This window comes from Amblyraja radiata, chromosome 11, assembly GCF_010909765.2.
Source record: "Amblyraja radiata isolate CabotCenter1 chromosome 11, sAmbRad1.1.pri, whole genome shotgun sequence".
Classification (NCBI taxonomy): domain Eukaryota; kingdom Metazoa; phylum Chordata; class Chondrichthyes; order Rajiformes; family Rajidae; genus Amblyraja; species Amblyraja radiata.
Window position 1 is genome coordinate 37487396 of NC_045966.1, and position 23776 is coordinate 37511171.

Sequence of the window (23776 nt, forward strand, 5' to 3'; positions counted from 1 at the left end):
ATTTGAACATAAACTAGATAAATTACGTGCAAAATTTCTAAAAGAAATAAAGACTGAAAAAAACAATGCATTAGTACAAAAACATAATTAGAATGCAAGGCATTGGTAGCGAATGAGGTGGACTGCAATGTTCCCTTGTCGAGGTAATATTAGGATTGTGCAAAAAATGTCTTTACTTGAACCTGGTGGGGTGGGGTGGGAATTTAGGTTTTTCTACCTCCTGCCCAATGGTACCAGTGAGAAGAGGGCATGGTGGGAATCGTTGATGATAGATGCCGCCTTCATGAGGCAGTGCCTCGTGTAGATGCTTTTGATGTGATGTACCGGGCGAGGCCACTACTCTCTGCAGCCTCTTGCATTCCTGCACATTAGAATTGTCATACTAGGTCATGATGCAAGCAGGATATTTTCTAAAGTACATCTTTAAACGTTTATTACACCATTCAGCGACATGACAAATGTCATTAATCTTCAGAGAATGAGAAGTGCTGGTGCATCTTCTTCATGGTTACAGCTACGTGCTGGGTTCAAGACAAATCATCCAAAATGTTAACACCCAAGAATTTGAAGCTGCTATCTCTTCACCACAGACCCACTGCTGAATACTGGCGTGTGGTATCCCAACTTCTCTTTTCAGAACTGAATGATTAGTTCCTTAGTCTTGGTGATAGTGAGTTGGGGGTTGTTATTGTGGCTCCACTCAACCAGGTGTTCTATCTCTCTCCTTTATGCGGACTCATCAGCACTGGTGATTCGGCCAACAATAGTGGTATCATCAGCGATGGATGGCATTGGACTTCGACACACAGTTACAGGTGTAAAAGTGTAGAGCTGGGGGCTGAGAATGCAGCTCTGAGGGCCACTCTAATGATGGTCAATGAGGAAGAGATGTTCTATTGAGCTGCACTGATGGAGGTCTGTGGTGATGCAAGGATCCAGTTGCAAAGGGAGGTGCAGAGGTCCAAGTCTTTGAGCCTTGGTGATGAGTTTGGAGGATGATACTGTTGAATACTGACCTGCGGTCAATGAACAGCAGCCTTATATATGTATTTCTGTTGTCCAGATGGTTCAGAGCAGAGTGGAGACCCAGTGGGATAACATTTTCTGTGACCTGCAGTGGGAATAGGCGAATTGAAGCAGTTCCCAATCATTTCCAAGGCAGGAGTTGATTTACACCATAATCAATTTGTAATAACCCTAGCTTTTTTTTCATTTCTCCGAAAAGGTCATTAACCTGAAACCCTCTAACACTTTTTCACTTTACACAGTGGCTGCCTGATCTGACCACTATCTATTTTTACTTCAAAAGAGATATTTTATATCAGAAGAGTAAAAAATCTGAAATAAAAGCAGAAAAGCTTGGAAATACACAACAAGCCAAGGACCATTTGCAGAGAGATATGCAGGGTTAACATTCAGGTTTGTGGTCATTAATCAGAACTCAGAAAAGTTAGAGGTAAACTATTTTAAGATGTAGAAAAAGGAAACTTGTGATTGCATTAAGTACTCCCAATTCAGTCCACAACTGAAACCCTAGTATCTGGTCAGCTGTCACGTCAAATATCTGACCCATTTATACTCTGACCCTTAGTCCTTCCATTGAATTGTTCTTGCTATTCAATGTTAGCATCGGACTTGGCATCTCTTCCTTTAACAGATATACTCCAGCCTTCCAAACTAACTCTGAATTCAAGAACTTTCCAATAGCAGTTCCAGAATTTTCTATTTTCAGATTTCCAGCATTCGCAGAATTCTTCTTTTTGAAATTGAAATTTATTTATTTTATTCTTCCTCATCTCTTTTGTCATTTGATCTCTCATGCAACCAGCCTTTCCAGATTCTTCCCTCCCTGATTTCTACTTGTCTCAGCACTGCAGAGCTTCTTTTCATAAACTTTACAGTGAAAACGAAATACTGCAAATGATGAGAATCTAAATTAAAATGATATTAACCTGAAATGTTAACTGTTTCTGTCCTAGGTTGCTACCAACCTGCTGAGAATTTCCAATATTTTCTATTTATTTAATATTTATGAAATTTATCCAAGAGCATGATGCTAGATGATGGTAAAAGAAAATGTGAAAACGAGTCAAACATACATCTATTCTTTTGACATGCCCCATTTCTTCTCCCTCGAGCTACTGTTCAATAACCCATGCTTGGTGACCATTGAGTGCTTTGTAGCTACGATAGTCTTGATCATTAAGGATCCAGTGCATCAGAAGGAACTGCAGATGCTGGTTTAAACCGAAGATAGACACAAAATGCTGGAGTAACTCAGCGGGACAGGCAGCATCTCTGGAGAAAAGGAATGGGTGACGTTTCGGGTCGAGACACTGCAGTCTGAAGAAGGGTCTCGACCCAAAACGTCACCCACTCCTTCTCTCCAGAGATGCTGCCTGTCCCGCTGAGTTATTCCAGCATTTTATGTTTATTAAGGATCCAGTTCTAGTATCTCACTGAGCGTCATGACTTCCTTTTCAAGCTACATGGAGGCCTTTCCGCCCACCGAGTCTGCACCACCCATTTTCTACCCTAGAAATCTGTGACAGTAAAATAAATGGATATATACTTGGTGGAGATTGTCAGACGTTTGAACTTCCAGGAAGTCACAAGGTAAGGGGAGTGCACAATGTAAAGTGATGTTGAGGCCACATTGGATAATTATTATATTATTGGGCCTCTGCTGTTTGTGATATATATGAATGACTTGGGGGTCACAGACTGTGAGGAAGCCTGTTGAAGTAAACAGTGGGATCTAGGTCAGCTACAGAATTAGGTGGAGAAATAGCAGATAGAGTTTAATCTGAGCAAGTGTGAGGAATTGCACTTTGGATGATCGAATGCAAGGGGAAAATATAATGGTAAGTCCCTTAAAAGCATTGACGTACAGAGGGATCTTGGGGTCCAAATCCATAGCTCCCTGAAAGAGGCAAAACAAATAAACTGATAAAGAGGCATATTGTACGTTTCCCACAAAATCTGGCAAACGTGATTCCAAGACCATCTCTTATCTAATCCATATCCATTAATTCTCTGCATATCCATATGCCTATCCATAAACCTCTTAAATGCTACTATTGTACCTACTATGTGTCATAGCTTTAAGGTGAGTGGGGCAAGATTTAATGGAGGGCAACATTTTCCACAGGATAGTGGGTGCCTTGAATGCACTGCCAGAGATGGGAGTGGATGCAAATGCAATAGGTGCATTGAAGAGCCTTTTAGAGAGGCACATGGAGATGCAGAGAATGGGGAGATATGGATTATGTGCAGGTAGATAAAAATTGTTTTGTTTACATCATTTTTGGCACGAACACTGTGGACCAAAGGTCCTGTTCCTATGCTATACTGTTTTATGTTCTATCTAAATTACTAATGTATCTTAGCAATAAACTTGTCATACTTATAACTGGTTTTAAAATTCAAGATTCCCATTTTCGACTGATCTGTAACTCTCTCGAAAAGAATACAGTATTTCCATCTTTGTGAGTTCACTCTTTTTCATCCCCTAATGGGGCCCCAACCCTCAGAGTATCTCTCAATATGAATTCACTATTTCATGTTATCTCGCTACAAGGGAAGCTCAAAAATAAATGTTCCCCCATTAATGCCTGACATGCAGTTTCTGCATGTTTGAAATATATTCGATGAACTCATCCTCTAAACGATTTCTGCTACTTTGATTTCCCCAATCTAGATGGATTTTAATCTCACATGACTATTGTATTTCCTTTGATGGAAGAATTTCTCATTCCTTAATTAATTCTCTCTCCAACTGTATTGCTGATATTAAGGAGATTGTACACCAATCCAATTAAATCACCATGAAGCTACAACTTCAGACGTGATAGATAGGGAGATAAATGATTTGTGGCAGTTGAATACTTAATCAGGGAATAACATCCAATAGTCCAGAAAAGCACAGGGTTGGTAACGTGGGTGATGTTAACTACCCTGATATTCACTGGGACTTCCTTAGCTAAGAGACTTGGACGGGGCAGAATTCATTAGGCGTGCCCAAGAGGGTTCCTTGAAACGGTATGTGGATAGTGCATTTAGAGGAGAGACCACATTGGATATTCTATTGTGTAATGAACCCAGCCAGGTGACTGGCATTTCAGTGGGACAACATTTTTGGAACAATTATCTAAAATTCCTTATGTTTTAAGATAGTTTTGATAAATTAAAAGTTAAAGACCTTTGAGGAAAGTCCTAAATTGAGAGAGGGCAATGGATATCATTAGATAGAAGCTCAGGAGAATAAATTTGGAGTAGCTGTATTGGGTACATCTGTATCTTGACTGTGAGTGCCATTTGAAGACCAGCCGATCAGAGTTCAAGAGCGGCATATACCAATAAGTAGCATGGTACAAGGATGGCAAGGTAAGAGAATCCTGGATGGTGGGAGAGGTTGCAAGATAGGTCAAAAATTTGAAAAAGAGACATATGTAAGGTTTAGAAAAATGAAATCAGACATGGCCTTTGAGGAATATAAAGAAAACTGGAAATAACTTGAGCAGGAGATTAGAAGGACCTGAAGGGGCCATGAAATGTCCTTGGCAAGTTGGATTAAAGACATGTTATAAGGCATTTTACACAAACATTAAAAATAAGAGGGTAACTAGGTAGAGGGTTGGATCACTGGAGGATAAACGAGAGATTTATGCTCAAAACAAGCAGATGTAGGCGAGGTACAAAATGAGTACTTCACCAACAAAAGGACATGGAGGATGTTGAGATCAATGTGGGGCAGATTAACATGTAGAGAATTTTGAGATCAAGAGGAGGTAGTGTCGGGTCTATTGAAAACATTAAGGTGGATGAGTCCATCCCAGATTATTGAGAGAGGCAAGAAAGGAGATTGCTGGCACCTTGAGAAAGATGTTTGTATCCTCTCTTGCCATGGGTGAGATCCCAGAAGATCGAGAACAACCATTGCTGTTCCTTTATCTAAGAAGGGAAATAGGGATAATCCAGAAAATTAATTGGGCACGCCTAATGAATTCTGCCCCGTCAAAGGCTGGTGAACCTCATATCGATTGTTGGAGCTGTTGGAGAGGATTCTTGGGGATAGAATTTACTCGATTTGGAAGAGTATTGAATAATTAGGGTCAGTCAGCATGGCTTTTCCATGGCAGTGTAGCGTACCAAACAGTTGCTTTATTCAATGAGATGATAGGTTTGAAATACAGTTTGGACCATTAGCATAATTGTCATTGCTGCTGCAGCTGACAACGGTGTTGTCACGAGCTCAGCTACCTGGTGACTGGGGTGATCTCAAGGTGAGATATGTTTATGTCGCAGGACACTCCCCTTAACCCATGACGTCACATGACAGCCCTCGTAACCACTGACGAAGGTTAGACCGTAAGTGGTCTGTCTATCAGCTGACGCCACAGCAGATTGTTTTACACAATTGATGGAGCTTTTCAGGAAGGTGATTGACAAATAAATTTGACGTTGGCTTTGACTTTTCATTTTGATGAGGGTAGACGGTGGATGTTATCTACATGGATTTTAGTAGGGCATTTGACAAGGTTCTTTGTGGTAGGCTGATCCAGAAGATTAAGATGTTTGGGATCCACGGTGATTTGGTAATTTGGATTAAGAAGTGGCTTCCCCATAGAACATGCGGTCAGTGGTGGAAGGATGTTATTCTGGATGTCTGCATGCTATGTATGGACACAAAATGCTGGAGTAACTCAAGGGGACAGGCAGCATCTATGGAGAGAAGGAATGGGTGACGTTTCGGGTTGAGACCATTCTTCTGGTGTGTTACTCCAGCATTTTGTGTCAATCTTCAGTTTAAACCAGCATCTTCAGTTCCTTCCTGCACATTTAATCTGTTATGTATGAACTATTGGATATTGGGGAACCACAGAAAACAGGTATCCAGCAGCATTCAGAGGTGTTTTTAAGTAGCGTTATTAGTGCCGAGGACGGGTTATGCTGAGTCAGTTATTGAAGTTGTATCCAGCGCATGACTATGGACTGGAACTGCATTATCTGCATTAGTTACACAGTTTTCAGTAACTAGCTAGAAAGGTTGAGGGATTAATAGCAAAAGGATAACGAGGGATAAAATTGGTCCATTGGATAGACAGAGTGGACAGCTATCTGCAGAGCCAAAAGAGATGGGGGAGATATTGAACAATTTCTTTTCTTCGGTATTCATCAAGGAGAAGGATATTAAATTATGTGAGGTAAGGGAAACTAGTAGAGTAGCTATGGATACTATGAATTTCAAAGTAAAAGAAGTACTGACACTTTTGAAAAATATAAATGTGGATAAGTCTCCAGGTCCTGACAGGATATTCCCTAGGACATTGAGGGAAGTTAGTGTAGAAATAGCCGGGGCTATGACAGAAATATTTCAAATGTCATTAGAAACGGGAATAGTCCCCGAGGATTGGCGTACTGCGCATGTTGTTCCATTGTTTAAAAAGGGTTCTAAGAGTAAACCTAGCAATTATAGGCCTGTTAGTTTGACTTCAGTGGTGAGCAAATTAATGGAAAAGATACTTAGAGATAATATATATAAGCATCTGGATAAACAGGGTCTGATTAGGAACAGTCAGCATGGATTTGTGCCTGGAAGGTCATGTTTGACTAATCTTCTTGAATTTTTTGAAGAGGTTACTAGGGAAATTGACGAGGGTAAAGCAGTGGATGTTGTCTATATGGACTTTAGTAAGGCCTTTGACAAGGTTCCTCATGGAAGGTTGGTTAAGAAGGTTCAACTGTTGGGTATAAATGCAGGAGTAGCAAGATGGATTCAACAGTGGCTGAATGGGAGAAGCCAGAGGGTAATGGTGGATGGTTGTTTGTCGGGTTGGAGGCAGGTGACTAGTGGGGTGCCTCAGGGATCGGTGTTGGGTCCTTTGTTGTTTGTCATGTACATCAATGATCTGGATGAAGGTGTGGTAAATTGGATTAGTAAGTATGCAGATGATACCAAGATAGGGGGTGTTGTGGATAATGAAGAGGATTTCCAAAGTCTACAGAGTGATTTAGGCCATTTGGAAGAATGGGCTGAAAGATGGCAGATGGAGTTTAATGCTGATAAATGTAAGGTGCTACACCTTGGCAGGACAAATCAAAATAGGACGTACATGGTAAATGGTAGGGAATTGAAGAATACAGTTGAACAGAGGGATCTGGGAATAACCGTGCATAGTTCCTTGAAGGTGGAATCTCATATAGATAGGGTGGTAAAGAAAGCTTTTGGTATGCTAGCCTTTATAAATCAGAGCATTGAGTATAGAAGTTGGGATGTAATGTTAAAATTGTACAAGGCATAGGTGAGACCAAATCTGGAGTATGGTGTACAATTTTGGTCGCAGAATTATAGGAAGGATGTCAACAAAATAGAGAGAGTACAGAGGAGATTTACTAGAATGTTGCCTGGGTTTCAACAACTAAGTTACAGAGAAAGGTTGAATAAGTTAGGTCTTTATTCTCTGGAGCGCAGAAGGTTAAGGGGAGACTTGATAGAGGTCTTTAAAATGATGAGAGGGATAGACAGAGTTGATGTGGATCAGCTTTTCCCTTTGAGAATAGGGAAGATTCAAACAAGAGGACATTACTTCAGAATTAAGGGACAGAAGTTTAGGGGTAACATGAGGGGGAACTTCTTTACTCAGAGAGTGGTAGCGGTGTGGAATGAGCTTCCAGTGGGTGGAATGAGCTTCCAGTGGAAGTGGTGGAGGCAGGTTCGTTGGTATAATTTAAAAATAAATTGGATAGGCATATGGATGAGAAGGGAATGGAGGGTTATGGTATGAGTGCAGGCAGGTGGGGACTAAGGGAAAAAAGTTGTTCGGCACGGACTTGTAGGGCCGAGATGGCCTGTTTCCGTGCTGTAATTGTTATATGGTTATATGAAATAGGCTGCAGCAAGTTATTTATAACCATGTGAAAGCAATGTGGGCGGCTGAGAAGTATTATCCCTTGCACTGGTTTAATTCCATTGGTGAGAGACATTATATAGGATGAATAGGTTAAAGCTGAATAGGTCTTCACAAAGGATGTTCCTGGTACTCTAAAATGGAAAGAGGTAGATTTATCTCTTTAGAGAGGTTGTTTTCATCAAATCCATAATTGCAACTTCACTTTCTAATGTCTGCAGTGTTGCCTCATGACTCGTAGCATTAAGTCAGATTTTTTAGAATATTTTTGTTATTGCATAGAGAGGAGGTCAAGTCCATTTTTTATCTTTTTTAGTAATAGCACACTTTCTGGGGATTTTTTTGTTGCTATTCACAGTATTTCACCTGACACCATCAACTTTAACTGATAATGAATGCAATTGTGGAGCCCAAAATACAGTTACACAACAGTCTAAAAATACTGTATCACAGCTGAGAAATCTGCCACTGGATGATTTGAAGCTCCATAAATTACTGAGACTAGAACAATTCCTATCCATTCTTATGCTCCAAAAAGAATATCATGCATTATTAAATATTGCCAATTCTTACTGAAATTTGAATAATAACAATCTGAATTTTTCAAAGAAATATCATTTGCTCTTGCGGATGGGAAGGGGACAGTTTTCGAATGAAATTTCACTCGGTTACCAACCTGATCTCCTGGTGGCTCAGCACTTCAACTCCTCCTCCCATTCCGAATCCGACCTTTCTGTCCTGGGCCTTCTCCATGGCCAGAGTGAGGACCACCGTAAATTGGAGGAGCAGCACCTCATATTTCACTTGGGCGGTTTGCACCCCAGCAGTATGAACATTGACTTCTCTAATTTCAGGTAGTCCCTACTTTCTCCTCCCCTTCTCAGCTCTCCCTCAGCCCACTGGCTTATCCTCTTCCTTTCTTCTTCCCGTCCCCGTCCCCCCCGTCCCCCACCCTCATATCAGTCTGAAGAAGGGTTTCGACCCGAAACGTTGCCTATCTCCTTCTCTAAAAAGATGCTGCCTGAGTTTCTCCAGCATTTTTGTCTACCCTCTAGGCAGATTTGGAAGGTTGGATTTAGGACTGTGGACTGGGTGGGTCCTTTGGCACCATGCTGCAACCAGGAGGTCCAAAAAAAGGATGTGTGTGAGTGTTTTTTTCTAGACGTGGGGGGGGGGGGAAGTAATGGAGTGAAGAACAACTGTTTGCTGTTTGGTAGACTGGGTAGTTTTTAGGAGGTGGAAGTGTGACATTTGCTTATTTGTCTCTGATTACTTCACACATTACCCAAAGCATTTTTTTTTCCAATCGTAGGTTTAGGAAGTGGAAAAAGGAAATTCAAATTATTTTTGTAAACCCAGATGGAACCTAACCTATGCCATCTGTACAAAATGCCATGGGTTTAGTAAAGACCTTAGCATCCACAACCATGCATCCTGATAGAGCCAAACTTTAAAATCTGTGCAGTCCAATAGCTAGATTTAGAGCCCTTGGTATGTTGACAGCAGCAGAAGGGAGGGGGAGGGGGTGATCATTTTGGAATGAATAATCAGGCAGAGTTGAGAGGTTCGATTTTATACCTTTGGCTGGCTGGTTATTTGATGCCAGGCTGCAACTGTGTGGTACAATGGAAGGAGGGATGGGAGAGGCCAGGTTGGTGAGTCAATGAGTGTGGGGGGACGGGGGTTGTGGGTTGGGAAGTGAAGTGAAGGACTCTTTTGTCGGCTTGGGTTGTTTGGAGGAGGTGAAATGGTGAAGCACTTGTCCTATTGGCCCATTATTTCAGCTGTCAAAGAAAACATTAACAACTTTCTAAACATTAACACTGGAATGCTGGATGTACTTGTATTGAAAGCCTCATCCTGGGAGCAGATGCGGCAGAGGCAGAGGCATTGAGAGCAGGGGATAGCATCTTTGCAAGAGGCAGGGTGGGAGGAAGTGTAGCCAAGATAACTAGGTTTGTAGTAGATGTCAGTCGATAGCTGCTATCCCCCTACTCTCAATTTAAAAGAAATTCTAGCAACGGCAAAAATATGTGTTATGCTTCTCCTCCAGCATATGTGCACCAGATCAGTGAAATCTACCACAACCATGAGTAGTGAATAACACTGAAGCCAGGAAGAAAAGTGAATAATGCTGGAATCGCTGTCAAGTCAGGTAGCATCTGTGGAAAGAGGAAAGGTTCTGACATTTCTTTGACTTGAAGTATTAACTCTGCTTCTCTTTCCACTGATGCTGCCTGACTTGCTGAATGTTGTTAGCTTATTTCTATTTTAGATCAGATATTCAGTACAGTATCTGCAATTTTCACTTCTCTGAAACTTGCACTATTGTTCGATGAATGGTACATTTTTGGGAGTGTTTGGGATTACATCCGATGTAAATTGTACTTTACTCCTTTTTTATATTGAAGATGTGCTTGGATTGTTAATGTTAACATTTTCATTTTCCTGGTCAAAACATTATTTGGTCAAGGCAGACCTGTAGACATATATATATGGATTTCAGCAAGGTATTTGACAAGGTTCTGCATGGTAGGCAACTCCAGAAGGTTATATCACACGGAGAACTAGCCAACTGGATAGAAAATTGGCTTCATGGAAGAAAGCGGAAGGTGATGATGGAAGGTTGCAGACTGGAGACCTGTAACTGGTAGTGTGCCTTAGGATTCGGTGCTGTTTGTGGTTTGTATCGATGATTTGGATGAGAACGTATAAGACATGATTAGCAAGTTTGCAAATGAAATTAAAGTGGGTGATGTAGTAGATGGCAAAAATGGTTACCAAAGGTTATGGCAGGATCTTGATCAATTGGGCAAGCAGGCAGAAGAATGATTGATAGAGTTTAATGCAGATAAATGTGAGGTTTTGCATTTTAGGGAATCTAACCAAGTCCAGACCTTCACAGGAAATGGGTGGGGTCGGGGGAGTGTTGTATAGCAGAGGGATCGAGGAGTGCAGGTACATCATATAACTATTAAAACTCTGATCTTGGATGTGGATGTGTGTGTGTATTTATGCATGTATTTGTATGTGTATTGTGTGTTTTTCTGTGATTCACATCTCGAAAACACGACGCGCTAACAGTGAAATGTTTACATATTCCAATAAAGATTTACCATGATCTTGAAAATCGCCTCATCTGAAAATTTGATTTATTATTTCACGAGTTTTATAATTAAAATTGTTCACAAATCTGAGAATTTTAAAGCTAATGAGCTGATGACGTCAGAATGGCTCTGCTCCTCGTCGCCAGCTGTGCAGAGTTTTCAACGCGCTGTCTGCTGGGCACTGTTTTCCACGAGCTGTGAGTTACGTTAACCCCCCCCCCCCCCCCTCCACCTGACTCGCAGTCATTTTGTCGCCTCCCGCTCGGAGTCGACTCGCACTCGGCCGAAGGCTTTAGAGGTCCCACGAGGTCCTGAGAGCTGCCGAGGCTTGCTGCCCGCTCGCAGTCGGTCACGTCCGCGCCGCCCACTCGCCAAGTACGTCTGCCTGCTCCCTCCCTCTCCCCCCATCCCCCCTCCTCTCCACAGTTGGAGTATTGGTTTTAGCCACCCTGTTATAGGAAAGATGTTGTTAAGCTGGAAAGACTGTAGAGAAGATTTACGAGGATGATTGCCAGGACTCGAGGGCCTGAGCTACAAGGAGAGCTTGGGAACGCTAGGAGTGTATTCATTGGAGCATGGTTGGACGAGAGGTGATCTTAGAGAGGTGAGGGGAATAGATAGGTAGATGTTCAGAGACTTTTGCTGAGAGTAGGGGAATCAAGAACCAGAGGACATAGGTTTAAGGTGAGAGGGAAAACAGTTCATAGTATGTCAACTTTTTCACACAGGAAGTGGTGGGTATATAGAATGAGCTGCAGAGGGGGTAGTTGAGGCAGAAACTATAACATTGAAAAGGCATTCGGACAGGCACAAGCACAAAATAAGTGGAGGGATATGGGCCAAATGTAGACAGGAGGGTATAGTGTAGATGGGGTATCTTGGTTGGCATGTGTAAGCTGTATGACTCTTAAGTGGAGGTTCACATTTTTGAGGAAAACCAAAAACATAATCTCCTTGATCCATGCTGAACAAAATGATTATGTTGCATCCATATTATTACTAGATATAACTCCCAACCTAATTATGACCACACACAATCTTAGCAAAACATGAGCTACAGACTGAGGTCAGTGGCTGTCCTTTTTTCTGGTAAAATCGTCCAAAACAATTACTAAATGTTTCATCCACAATTCCATACTGCGGTGTGCTTTCGTATAATCTGTATAATGAGATTTGCAATGGAATGCAATGACGACAGATGGCACAATGGGCTAAGTGTTCGGCTGGCAACCTGAAGGTGGCCGGTTCGATCCTGCTTGGAGTGTGTACTGTCGTTGTGTCCATGGGCAAGATACTTCACCTACCTTTGCCTGGGACTAGAGACGGAAATTAGCTACTGATTGGCTACAATCTCACATATTTACATGCAAATGTTCATTAATATGCACTGTCCCTATAAACAAATTATTATTATTATTATTATTAATCCACTTAACATATTAAAAGACATCCAACATATTAGAACATCGAACAGTAAAGAAAAATAACAGACCCTTTGGCCCACAATGTCAATGCCAAACATAATGCCAAGACAACTACTTAGAGTCATGCATATAATCCATATCCCTCCATTCTCTGCACATCCATAGGCCTATCCACAGGTCTTTTAAATGCCATTAATGTATCATCTTCAACCAACATCCCCACCAACATGATTCAGGCACTCACCACACTCCAAGTTTGTCCACCTCTCCCTGGACCTGAAGCCCCTTAATCCAGTCATCAATCTGGTAAACCTCCGCTGCACTCTTTCCAAAGCTACCATATCCTTCCTATAATGGGGCTTTGGAAGGGGTAGGATAGGGACCCACAATCCCTTTTATATCAAATGGTGGAAAGGATCAAAAACTTCAAATTCCTGGGCGTGCATATTTCCGAAGATCTTTCCTGGTCCCAGCACACTGATGCAATTATAAAGAAGGCACATCAGTGCCTCTACTTCCTGAGAAGATTATGGAGAGTCGGTATGTCAAGGAGGACTCTCTCGAACTTCTACAGGTGCACAGTAGAGCGCATATTGACTAGTTGCATCGTGGCTTGGTTCGGCAACCTCAATGTCCAGGAGCGGAAAAGACTGCAGAAAGTTGTGACCAATGCCCAGTCCATCACTGGCTTTGACCTCCCCACCATCGAAGGGATCTATCACAGTCGCTGCCTCAAAAAGACTTCCAACATCATCAAAGACCCACACCATCCTGGCCACACACTCATCTCTCCATTGCCATCAGGGAAGAAGGTACAGGAGCCTGAAAGCTGTAACATCCAGGTTCAGGAACAGCTTCTTCCCCACAGCCATCAGGCTATTAAACAATACATTAAATAAGCTCTGAACAATAACAGTCTATTATTACTATTGCACTTTATCTGTTTATTTATTGTCTATATATGGTCTATAGACACACTGAACATTTATCTCCCGTTCTGTGTTATGTTTACATATTCTGTTGTGCTGCAACAAGTAAGAATGTCATTGTCCTATCAGGGACTCATGGCAATAAAACTCTCTTGACTCTCTTGAGAACTACACACTAAATGTGGCCTAACCAAAATCCTATAAATCTGCATAATTGCTTCCTGACGTACCCAATTCCCCAACATATGAAAGCAAGCATACTATAAGCCTTGAGTACAACTCTATATACTTATGTTGCCATTTTTACAGAGTTATGAACTTGAACCACAAGATCCATTTGTACATCCATGTTGTCTAACTCCCTATATTTACTTTGCAGGACCTCATCCCTTTTCCTACCCATGTCATTTGTGCCAGCGCTCACAGTGACTTCCTGCTGCTCCCCCTCCCCCTTGAGAATGTTCTGCAACTGCCTGGCCAAGGGAGACAACACACCATCCTGGAGTCTCATCTGCCGTCACAGAATCTCCTGTCTGTGCCCCCAAACTAACGAGTCTCCTATCACTGTGGTTCTATCTGATGTTTCCCTGCCTGCTGTGCCTCAGAACCAAGCCCAACATTGCAGACCAACAACATTGCTGCTCTCTCCTGACCGGTCCTCTGCCACAAAGGTATCCAAAGTAGCATGTCTGTTGTTGAGGGGAATGCCCCCAGGGAATTCCTGCACTTTTTGCCTACCTGGTGGTCACCCATCTACCTGTACCTCAGGCATGACCACCTCACTATAACTCTTATCTATTGGCACACTCACACCCCCAGATAATCCTGAAGTCAGCCAGCTGCAGCTCTAGTTCCTCAATATGGCCCTTAAGAGGCTGCAGCTGAACACACTTCAAATAGTATTTTTTAAACAACCTCATTTACAGCTAATAGTGCAGTTAATCATTCTGCAATTACCTTTCATTCAGAATTTCAGATTGTTGCATGCCGGCAGCAGCGTTATTTTATGAGCAGTGATTGATTGATCTAAGTGGCAGAGTAGTTTAGTTTAGAGATACAGCGCGAAAACAGGCCCTTTGGCTCACCGAGTCCGCACCAACCAGCGATTCCCGTACATAAACACCATCCTACACACACTAGGGACAATTTTTACATTTACCAAGCCAATTAACCTACAAACCTGTACGTCTTTGGAGTGGATTGTGAACACTCATGCACATTGTGGACAATATCCATGGGGCAGGGAGACTTGACGCGAACACAACCTGCAGATGGCATGTTCTTTGTGCACAGGGCTATAGAGACCTTCCTGGGTTACTAGGAGGACCTCTTCAAAGCCTCTACATAAAGCTGCATCATAACTTCCTGACTCTTATAAATCAATGCCTCTTCCTCTAGCTTCACAATTTCCAACACTGTAATCCTTTGGTTGCACACCTCTTGTCTTTACATCTATGGTATTTGTCCAACATCTGCCTATCAAAAAAAACTTCACCGGTATCCACCTATTTTTTACCTGTGAGGCTTTGTCCTGCCCCTTCTTTCTTCCAGCTTCCCCCGACAATCAAACTGGAGAAGGATCCCGATCCAAAATGTCACCTATCCATGTTCTCCAGAGATGCTACCCTACCCTACTCCAGCACTTAGTGTCATTTTTGTTGTCTCTTAATTGCTGTTCCAAAGCGTGCCTATAATCCATTAAAATTAGCCGCAAACCTAATCAACTTGCAAGAAAATTCTCAGTATGCTAAATGTACTTTTCATTTCTAATATTAGTTCATTGTGTCAGAACTGATAATGGATCCTCAGTGTGAGTGGTTGTGTGGATGTAAACCTGGGCTATGCCGTAGAAAACATTCTATCGTGATGCACCACAGCATGGTTTAGGAACATCTCCACCCAAGATGGCAAGAAATTGCAGAGAATTGTGGACGCAGCCCAGACCATTACACGAACCAACCTCCCTTCCATTGACTCCATCTACACTTCACAGACCACAGCTCCAACACGGCGACCCCGGTCAGGCTTCGCTTGCTCCGCAATGGAATCCAGTGCTGCGCCTGCCGCTGCTGAAGCTGAGGCTCTGGCCGATCTCCAGCAGGAAAGGCCACGCCAATCCAGGTAGTAGGCCGCGAGGAGGGGGACGAAGTTGCGGCTCGGAGAATAGTCGCATCCTCGACCAGGAAGTGACCCGTTCCCCCCCCCCCCCCCCCCCCCACATAAAAAGACTAAAAGATCTCCAAAACAAACTTTAAAGCAGACTAACCCCCCCCCCCCCAAAAGAATGAAAGGACAGACAGCTGCAGGCTAGGCAGCCACACACGATGGCGCCACCACTCGGATCTTCATCTGGCTCTTAATGAAACGTTGCCAACTTCATGTGACCTTTGCTACCCTAAGCATGTTTAAGCTCATGTCAAAATAAACTGGTTATTTCTGTCTCAATCTGTTGCTGGTTTAGGTTATTTGTAAGATTGGCATTTGAGGAAATAAAAGTATGCTTTGGCCAAAATATCACAGACAAGTTGCAGAAATTAATCTTGCACTCCATTTGAGATGGTATCGAATATTAGTCTTTTTTTGGACTTCTAATTGCATTGCTTCTGTTATGCATGTGGGTGGCCCGAATAAAAGGCTGTTAGTGTCACATCACAGTTCCAGGGACTCAGTATGATCCTGACCTCAAGTGTTGTGTGTGTGGACTTTCTACCTTCTCTGTGAGGATTTTCCCAGGATGAACTGGTTTGTTGTCATACATCAAAGGTGATTGTCTATTTTCAATTGATATAGTGTGTAGATAAGTGCAAATGGATTAAAGAAGGAGTGGATGGGCATGTAATGGAGAATGGGTAACAGAAAATGAAGAAGGGAAAATTGCACTGAAGGAATTGCTGTTCTGGGACTCAGCATGATCCTGGTGGGACAAATGATCACTTCCTGTGCTGTAATAAGCGGTGCCTTGATAATTCCCTTTTGAATGCCTAAATTATCCTGCCATGGCCACTTCCACTACCATCAAAAGAATTGCCGAGTGGTGGCAGAGTTGGCTTGCCTTTAGTGCTTTGGTCAGAGAATCTATCTTTAAAGCAAGAAGATAAAGAAAACTGCAGGTGCTGGAATCTAGAACAAAAACAAAATGCTGGAAGAACTCAGTGGGTTAAGCAGCATCTCTTTGAGTTCAGATGTTGCTTGACCGGCTGAGCTCTTCCAGTGACTATTTTGATCTACATGGAAGCATTTCTAATTTAAATCTTGGTTCTTGGTTTCCTGGTCCTCCAAAAATATTCCAAATGGAATTTCAACTGGAGGTGGCGGAGGGTGAACTTAAGCTAAAAAGGGTTTTTGGAGAGGAAGAGCTACCTTAAATTTAGTTGCGTCTGGTTGGGTAACTATGGTAGGGTGAAGACTATTCCATGCTTTAATTGTGTGGGGGAAGAATGAATTGTCTTGGTAGCTGGTATCTCAAATGGTAAGCCATTCTGACAAGTGTAAGCTTCATGATTAGCAAAGTGATTTCTGGGATCTGATATTGTGGAAGGCATTCCACAACACTGTACTAACTGTGCATGATGTCAAGATTCAAGCCAAAGTTTACTGAGGTTCTGGAAAAGTGACTACAATACATCAAATGTAAGTGAGATGTCATTGAATCTACCTTGGATATCCCAGAAGAGTGTCAGGTTAGGATTTTCACCTACCAGCTCAACCACAACTTGATGTGTATTTGTTTTTGCTGCTAATACAAAATAAGAGACCATTTGTTCTAAAGTTGCAAGAAAGTGGTCATTATATTGAAGCAGGACAATCGCAGCAACATCTGAGAAAGACCGTGTCATTTTTAATGAGATTAGAACTCACCTGGATCCCCATATTATTCAATTTTGAAACGTTCTGAGAACACTGTAAAGGGTGAACATAAACAGATTATATAACTAGGAATCTGAATGCAGAATTTGAGGATACAAGTACAAAATTAGCAAACTCAAAATGAGAATAAAACAGTCGTATGTTCTTTCCTTGGAACAATAGATACATAAGGGCACTTGCATGTGTTTGTATCTGCCTTTTGATTAAATGTTAAAAATAAACTGAATAATTAGCTGGTTAGGAACAGACTTGAAGGTGATAAGTATAAGCACAGATTGAAATGATAAATCACGATGGACCACAATAACTCCTGAGCAGCTGATGCAATGGAAATGTCACATGCTGGAAAGTGATTAGTCAAAAATAAGTATGGTTGGTTAGACATTCTGGAGTTTCACTTGATGATCTTGGAAGAGAGTTTCTAGAAAGTTTTTGCAGGAAATCAAATAAATGAAACTGAGATGACTCATCTTCCTTCCTCAAACTCCTCAATGTTGATTGCCTGCATGGCTCGAGATCAAGAATTTATTTCAATTCAACTTTAATATTAACAAGACCATTCCCACATTAGAAAAAATTGGTAAAGTTCTTTTCATCATTTATTTAATTAAACAATCCAATCTTTCCTTTATCACTTGTCTTCTGATTATTTCATTAATATTTTGAGTTGTTTGAGTTGTCGTTAAGATTATAAAATAAAGGTATTTGTTATTGTTGAATCCTTGTTCAATACACAGAATCTAAAATTTATATGCCACTTATATTCGGGTTTATTTGAGCATTGACATGAAACGGTTGCACTTTAAGGTATCTTGTCACTGACTTAAAATTCTGAGTATCATGCATTACATTTTGTTTTTAGCCAAATCCCATGGCCTTTAAGCTGATTAACTGGTCTGAATTCTTTTCCTCCACAGGGCGCTGTACACTTATGAAGATAACACTGACAATCTGAAATTAGCCGATTCAGGAGGTATGTGACTAATGCAGGCTTGATTTATGCCTCTAGTTAACATTAAGTCTTTCCAGCTGGATTTGATCCAGACTTGCCATTATTTGTATGTAAAAATTGCAGAATACTCTGCAGCAAAGCAATTAATGACACTCTTGTAAGGAATTATGTGCCTCCCAAGTCTGCAGAAGGTTTCAAGGATTTGCACTGCATGGGTTCTGTGCATTGATCCACAGAAGACATGGACAATGGCAGCCTTTAAATAATCTCCAATCATTTCAAATTGTTGGCTTGCTGTTCAAGTGTGTGATGCATTGGCAGATATCTAATTATAAGGGTCCATAACCTTCCGAATTCCTTTTAATATCTAAATCTCTTGAGATGTGTAAACCTGTTCACTAATATGCTAAAGAGAGAAGTGGAATGTTTTCTAATGTCAGTAGCTATTTTTCTCTGTTTTCTCTGTCAAGGTGGAGGAAGGTTGTGTAAGGCTGCTGTTAAAGCATTGGAGTAAAGATGAGACCAATTCCTTGACTTATTATTGCCATGTTTCAAAAGAGAGAGCATTGTGTCAGTGCAGAAGGTGATCTTAAGGCAATGTTCTGAAACAGTCCAATTACTATCATCACCCAGTTATTCAGATTGGGAAATGGATGGAATTGGACATCCTGATTTGTTGGGGCTCTGCAAATAATTCATCTGCTTCATTTTTATTTTTAGACTTTTCATAATACATAATACACATTCTATTCTAACACTTTGATATTTGTAATTTATTTTTTGGACTTGGCTACTTTTTGTTCAAAACTTCAGAAGAGTGGAAGAAACTGTAGCCATGAAACTGTAGCCATTACTAGGGCATAGAGGGCATAGGTTTCAGGTGAGAGAGTTATTGAGTCATGCAGAATTAAAACAGGCCCTTTAGCCCAACTTGCCCATTCTGACCAAGATACCCTATCTACACTCGTCACATATGCCCGCATTTGGCCCTATGCCTCTAAACAGAGATGGGCATTGTTTAGAGGAGATGAGTGGGGCAGGTTTTGTACATAGAGAGTGGTGGATGCTTGGAATGCACTACTGGAGGTAGAGATGGAGGCAGATACGATAGTGGCATTTAAAAAGCTTTCGAATAGGTACATGGATATGTGGGGAATGGAGTAATATGGATCGCATTCAAGTAGAGATTTGTTCAACTTGGCATCGTGTTCTGCACAGACATCATGTGCTGGGCAGCCTGTTCCTGTGCTGCACTGTTCTATGTTCTATCGTTTATAAAGCAAAAAACTGAACATCTGAAATAAAACCAAAAATTGCTGGAGTACTTAGCAGATCAACAGGAGTTTTGATGAAAGGTTATCCATCTGAAACATTGATTCAGTTTCTTTCTCGACAGAGAATTTCTGACCAACTGACTATTTCTAGCTTTTTAAAAAAAAATCACGTCTCCTTTCTTGTTGGGTTATAAACACACAGATAACATTCTCATGAAGCCTGTTTAGAAGTGGTTTGCTTTGTATCTTTCCTCCATGATCATTTTTCTATCGTGAATCAAACAAATGTAAATGCAGGAAATCTGAAATAAAAAGAGAAAATGCTCCAAACACACCAAAGGTCAGTGAACCACTGTGGAAACAGAAACAGAGTTACAATTATGCTTTGAAGACCATTAATTCGAACTGGGAAAGTGAAACATCAAGTTAATTCTAAATTGAAAATGCAAGTGAGGGGGGATATTTTCAACAGGGTATGGCCATGGTCACTGTATGGATACATATCTGTAGTTGATAGTTATGTAATTAAGATGGGGTGGAGTGTCGTGGTGGAATCTAATGGAATGGGGTGCAAATCGCAAAATAAAAACTCCCCGCACTACTTCCTCACAGTTATGAAGAATATTAATGTAATCTTGAGTACTTCATCTTCCATCAGGGCACAATGCAGTCTTCCAGGCTTGGTATCAAGTTCAACAGGTTTGATCATTTGTTTTCCCTGTTCTTATGTGGGTCATTCATTTGCAATTCATTGGCTACTTTTCCCTTCCCACATAGCCTGACCTGCTGGGTCACCTCTATGAGATCACCTATCTGCCTCCTGTGCTCCAAAGAATAAAGCCCTAGCCTGCCCAACCTCTTTGAGTCATAGAGTGATACAGCGTGGAAACAGGCCCTTCAGCCCAACTTGCTCACACCGGCCATGATGTCCCAGCTACACTAGTCCCACCTGCCTGCGTTTGATCCATATTCCTCCAAACCTGCCTTATCCATCTTAAATGTTGGGATAGTCCCTGCCTCAACCACCTTTTCTGATAGCTTTTCCATTCACCCTTTGTGTGAAAATGTTACTCCTCAGATTGCTATTAAATCTTTTCCCCTTCAACTTAAAACTAGTCCTCTGGTCCTCGATTCACATACTCTGGGCAAGAGACTCTGTGCATCTACCCAATCTATTCCTCTTGTAATTTTATACACTTCTATAAGATCACCGCTCATCCTTCTGCACTCCAAGGAATAGAGTCCCAGCCTACTCAACCTCTCCCTATACCTCAGACCCTCTAGTCCTGGCAACATCCTCGTAAATCTTCTCTGTACCCTTTCCAACTTGACAACATCTCTCCTATAAGATGGTGTCCAGAACTGAACACAATATTCTATCCTCACCAACATCTTATGCAACAGCAACATGACCTCCCATCTTCTGATTGATGAGGGCTAACGTGCCAAAAGCCTTTTTGACCACCCTATCTACCTGCAACTCCACCTTCAAGGAACCATGCACCTGCACTTCTAGATCCCTCTGCTCTACAACATTCCCCAGAGCCCTACCATTCACTGTGTAGGTCCTGCCCATGTTAGACTTGTTGCAAAATGCAACACCTCACATTTCTCTGTATTAAATTTCATCAACCATTCCGCAGCCCACCTGGCCAATCGATCAAGATCCTGCAGCAATTTTTCACAACCATCTTCATTATCTGCACAACCACCCACTTTTGTATCATCAGCAAACTTGCTAAACATGCAAATTTGCTAATTGTTCTCATCCAAATCATTGACATAATCCAAATCATTGACAAGAAATGATCTTCTTGTAGATCAAACTCTCAAGTCCTGGCAACATCATAAATCTTTCCAGTTTAGCGGCATCTTTCCTACAGCATTTCCTACACCTTTCGAAAGACGTACAGGTTTGTAAGTTAATTGGCTTGATAAATGTAAAAATTGTCTCTAGTGGGTGTAGGATGGTGTTAATGTGCAGGGATCGCTGGTCGGTGCGGACCCGGTGGGCCGAAGGGCCTGTTTCCGCTCTGTATCTCTAAATTAAACTAAACTAAACTAAGCAGGGTGACCAAAACTGAACACAGTTTTCTAAGAATGACTTTGCCACGTTTTGTATGATTGTAACATAATGTCCCAACTCTATACTCAATTCCTTGATCGATGAAGCCAGCGTGCCAATACACTTCTTCACCAGCAATACCACTTACTTTGTACTTACTATGTACTTGTACTCCTTGATCCCTTTGTTCTACAACCTCCTCAGGCCCTAAAGTTCACTGTGAAGTTCCTCCCCTAGTTTGACGTCCAAAAATGCGACACCTCATAGTTAACTGAAGGAAACTCTATTTGCTATTCCTCAGCCCATTTGCCCAGCTGATTAAGATCCTGCTGTAATTCGTGATAACTATCTTCATTGTCTACAGTACCATCTCAACCTCATGACATAATGTACATCCAAGATTTCCAAAAATCTTTTATTGTTCTCTGCATCTTTTTTTAAATTATGACTTTAGCAGCATCTTGTTTGATCAGATAGATGAAAAGAACTGGAAACAAGGGGTCTTACCAGCCCCTTTTACTTTGTTCCCCACGTTTCCTTTTTCACTTCTGATTTTTCTTTATCTGTACGGGATCTGCTTCTATCCCGTACAGTCACCCAGCTATCAGTCATATTGCTCTTTTATTTCTGGAGATACAGATGCTGCTTTACAAAAATAGACACAAATAGGTGATGTTTTGGGTTGGAACACTTCGAAACATCACCTATCGAGTCCCGATCCAAAATGTCACCCATCCATGTTCGCCAGGGATGCTGCCTGTCCTGCTGAGTGTCGTTTAGTTTAGTTTAGTTTAGACATGGAGCAAGGAAACAGGTCCTTCGGCCCACCGAGTCCACGCCGACCAGCGATCCTCACACATTAACATTATCCTACACATACTAGGGACAATTTACACTTATACCATGTATACAAACCTAAGTCAATTAACCTACAAACCTGTACGTCTTTGGAGTGTGGGAAGAAACCAAAGATCTTGAAGAAAACCCGTGAGGAGAATGTACAAACACCGTACAGACAGCACCCGTAGTCAGGATTGAACCCCCATCTCTGGTGCTGCAAGCGCTGTAAGGCAGCAACTCTACCTCAGCGCCACTGTGCCGCCAGTACCTTGTGCCTTTTTTTTGCCCTTTTTTCTGCCTCAAATTACACTTTCTCTTTTGCCATGCAAGGACTCTAGCTTTTGTTGCCTTACCTTTTCCCCCTCACGGATATATACTGGAATACAACCTGAATCATTTGTTTTATGGAGGCTGATTATAATTATTCCAATTGATTATCTCATTTGGTGGGGTAAAACAAAAGAAAAGACAATTTAGCCAAAGTTATTAATAAACATTAAAAGTGGTTACAGGAAAAGAAAAATCTTTGAAAATGACAGGCCATGTCAAGGGAGTGATATATTTTTTTTTAAAGTTGATGGTATCAGGAATTTTATAAATAGTGATAAAGTGCACTAAACCAACATGCATTGAATATCAATAAAACACTGATTCACCACAAGCTAAGCACTATGTCTAGTTCTAAAGAAAGAGCCTCAAGGTCTTGGAGAGGCTGCAGAAAACATTTGGTAGAATATTATTTGGGATGTGAGATGTGGTTACGCTTATTCTACTTGGAGCAGAGAAAGTGAGCAGTGAATTGATACAGATGATCAAATTCATCATGGGTGCAGAGTGAGCAAATAAAGAGAAACGGCAGAGGTCGAAATCCTAGCACAAAAAGCAGTGGGTGACGTGAGAGAATACTGTTCCTGCAATCTGTGTATTCACAATTTGGAATTTGGTGCATTAAAAATATGTTGAAAGTAGATTCAATTGTTACTTTCAGAAATAAATTTGATACATGGTTGAGGACAGACAATTGCAGGGCTGAAGAAAAAGGGATTCAAGGTCAAGGTCAGTTTATTGTCACATGTACCAGTTCAGGTAGGCACAGTGAAATGTGAGTTACCATACAGCCAAACGAAGTGAAAAGCAACAAGACACACAACCACATGAAAGTTAACATAAACATCCATCACAGTGGATTCCACATTCCTCACTGTGATGGAAGGCAATAAAGTTCAATCTTCTTCCTCTTGTTCTCCCGCGGATCGGGGCAGTCGAACCATCCACACTCGGGGCCATCAAAGCCCCCACAGCCAACGATCGAAGCCCCGTCGGGGTGATCGAAACTCCCGCGTCGGGGCAGATGAAACTCTCTCCACGGCATGGAGCTCCCGGGTTGGCCTCTTCTTACCAGAGACCG

General features: G+C 41.6%; 1 protein-coding gene across 2 annotated transcripts in view; it reads left to right on the forward strand.

Moving 5' to 3' along the window:
- The window catches only part of dbn1 (drebrin 1), a 173024-nt gene that overhangs the window by 95035 nt on the left and 54213 nt on the right, over positions 1 to 23776 (forward strand). For both annotated transcript variants that reach the window (XM_033029681.1, XM_033029683.1), the window contains exon 2: positions 18155 to 18210. In XM_033029681.1, coding sequence (XP_032885572.1) covers positions 18155 to 18210 — 56 coding nt within the window. The remainder of the gene's footprint in view (positions 1 to 18154; positions 18211 to 23776) is intronic.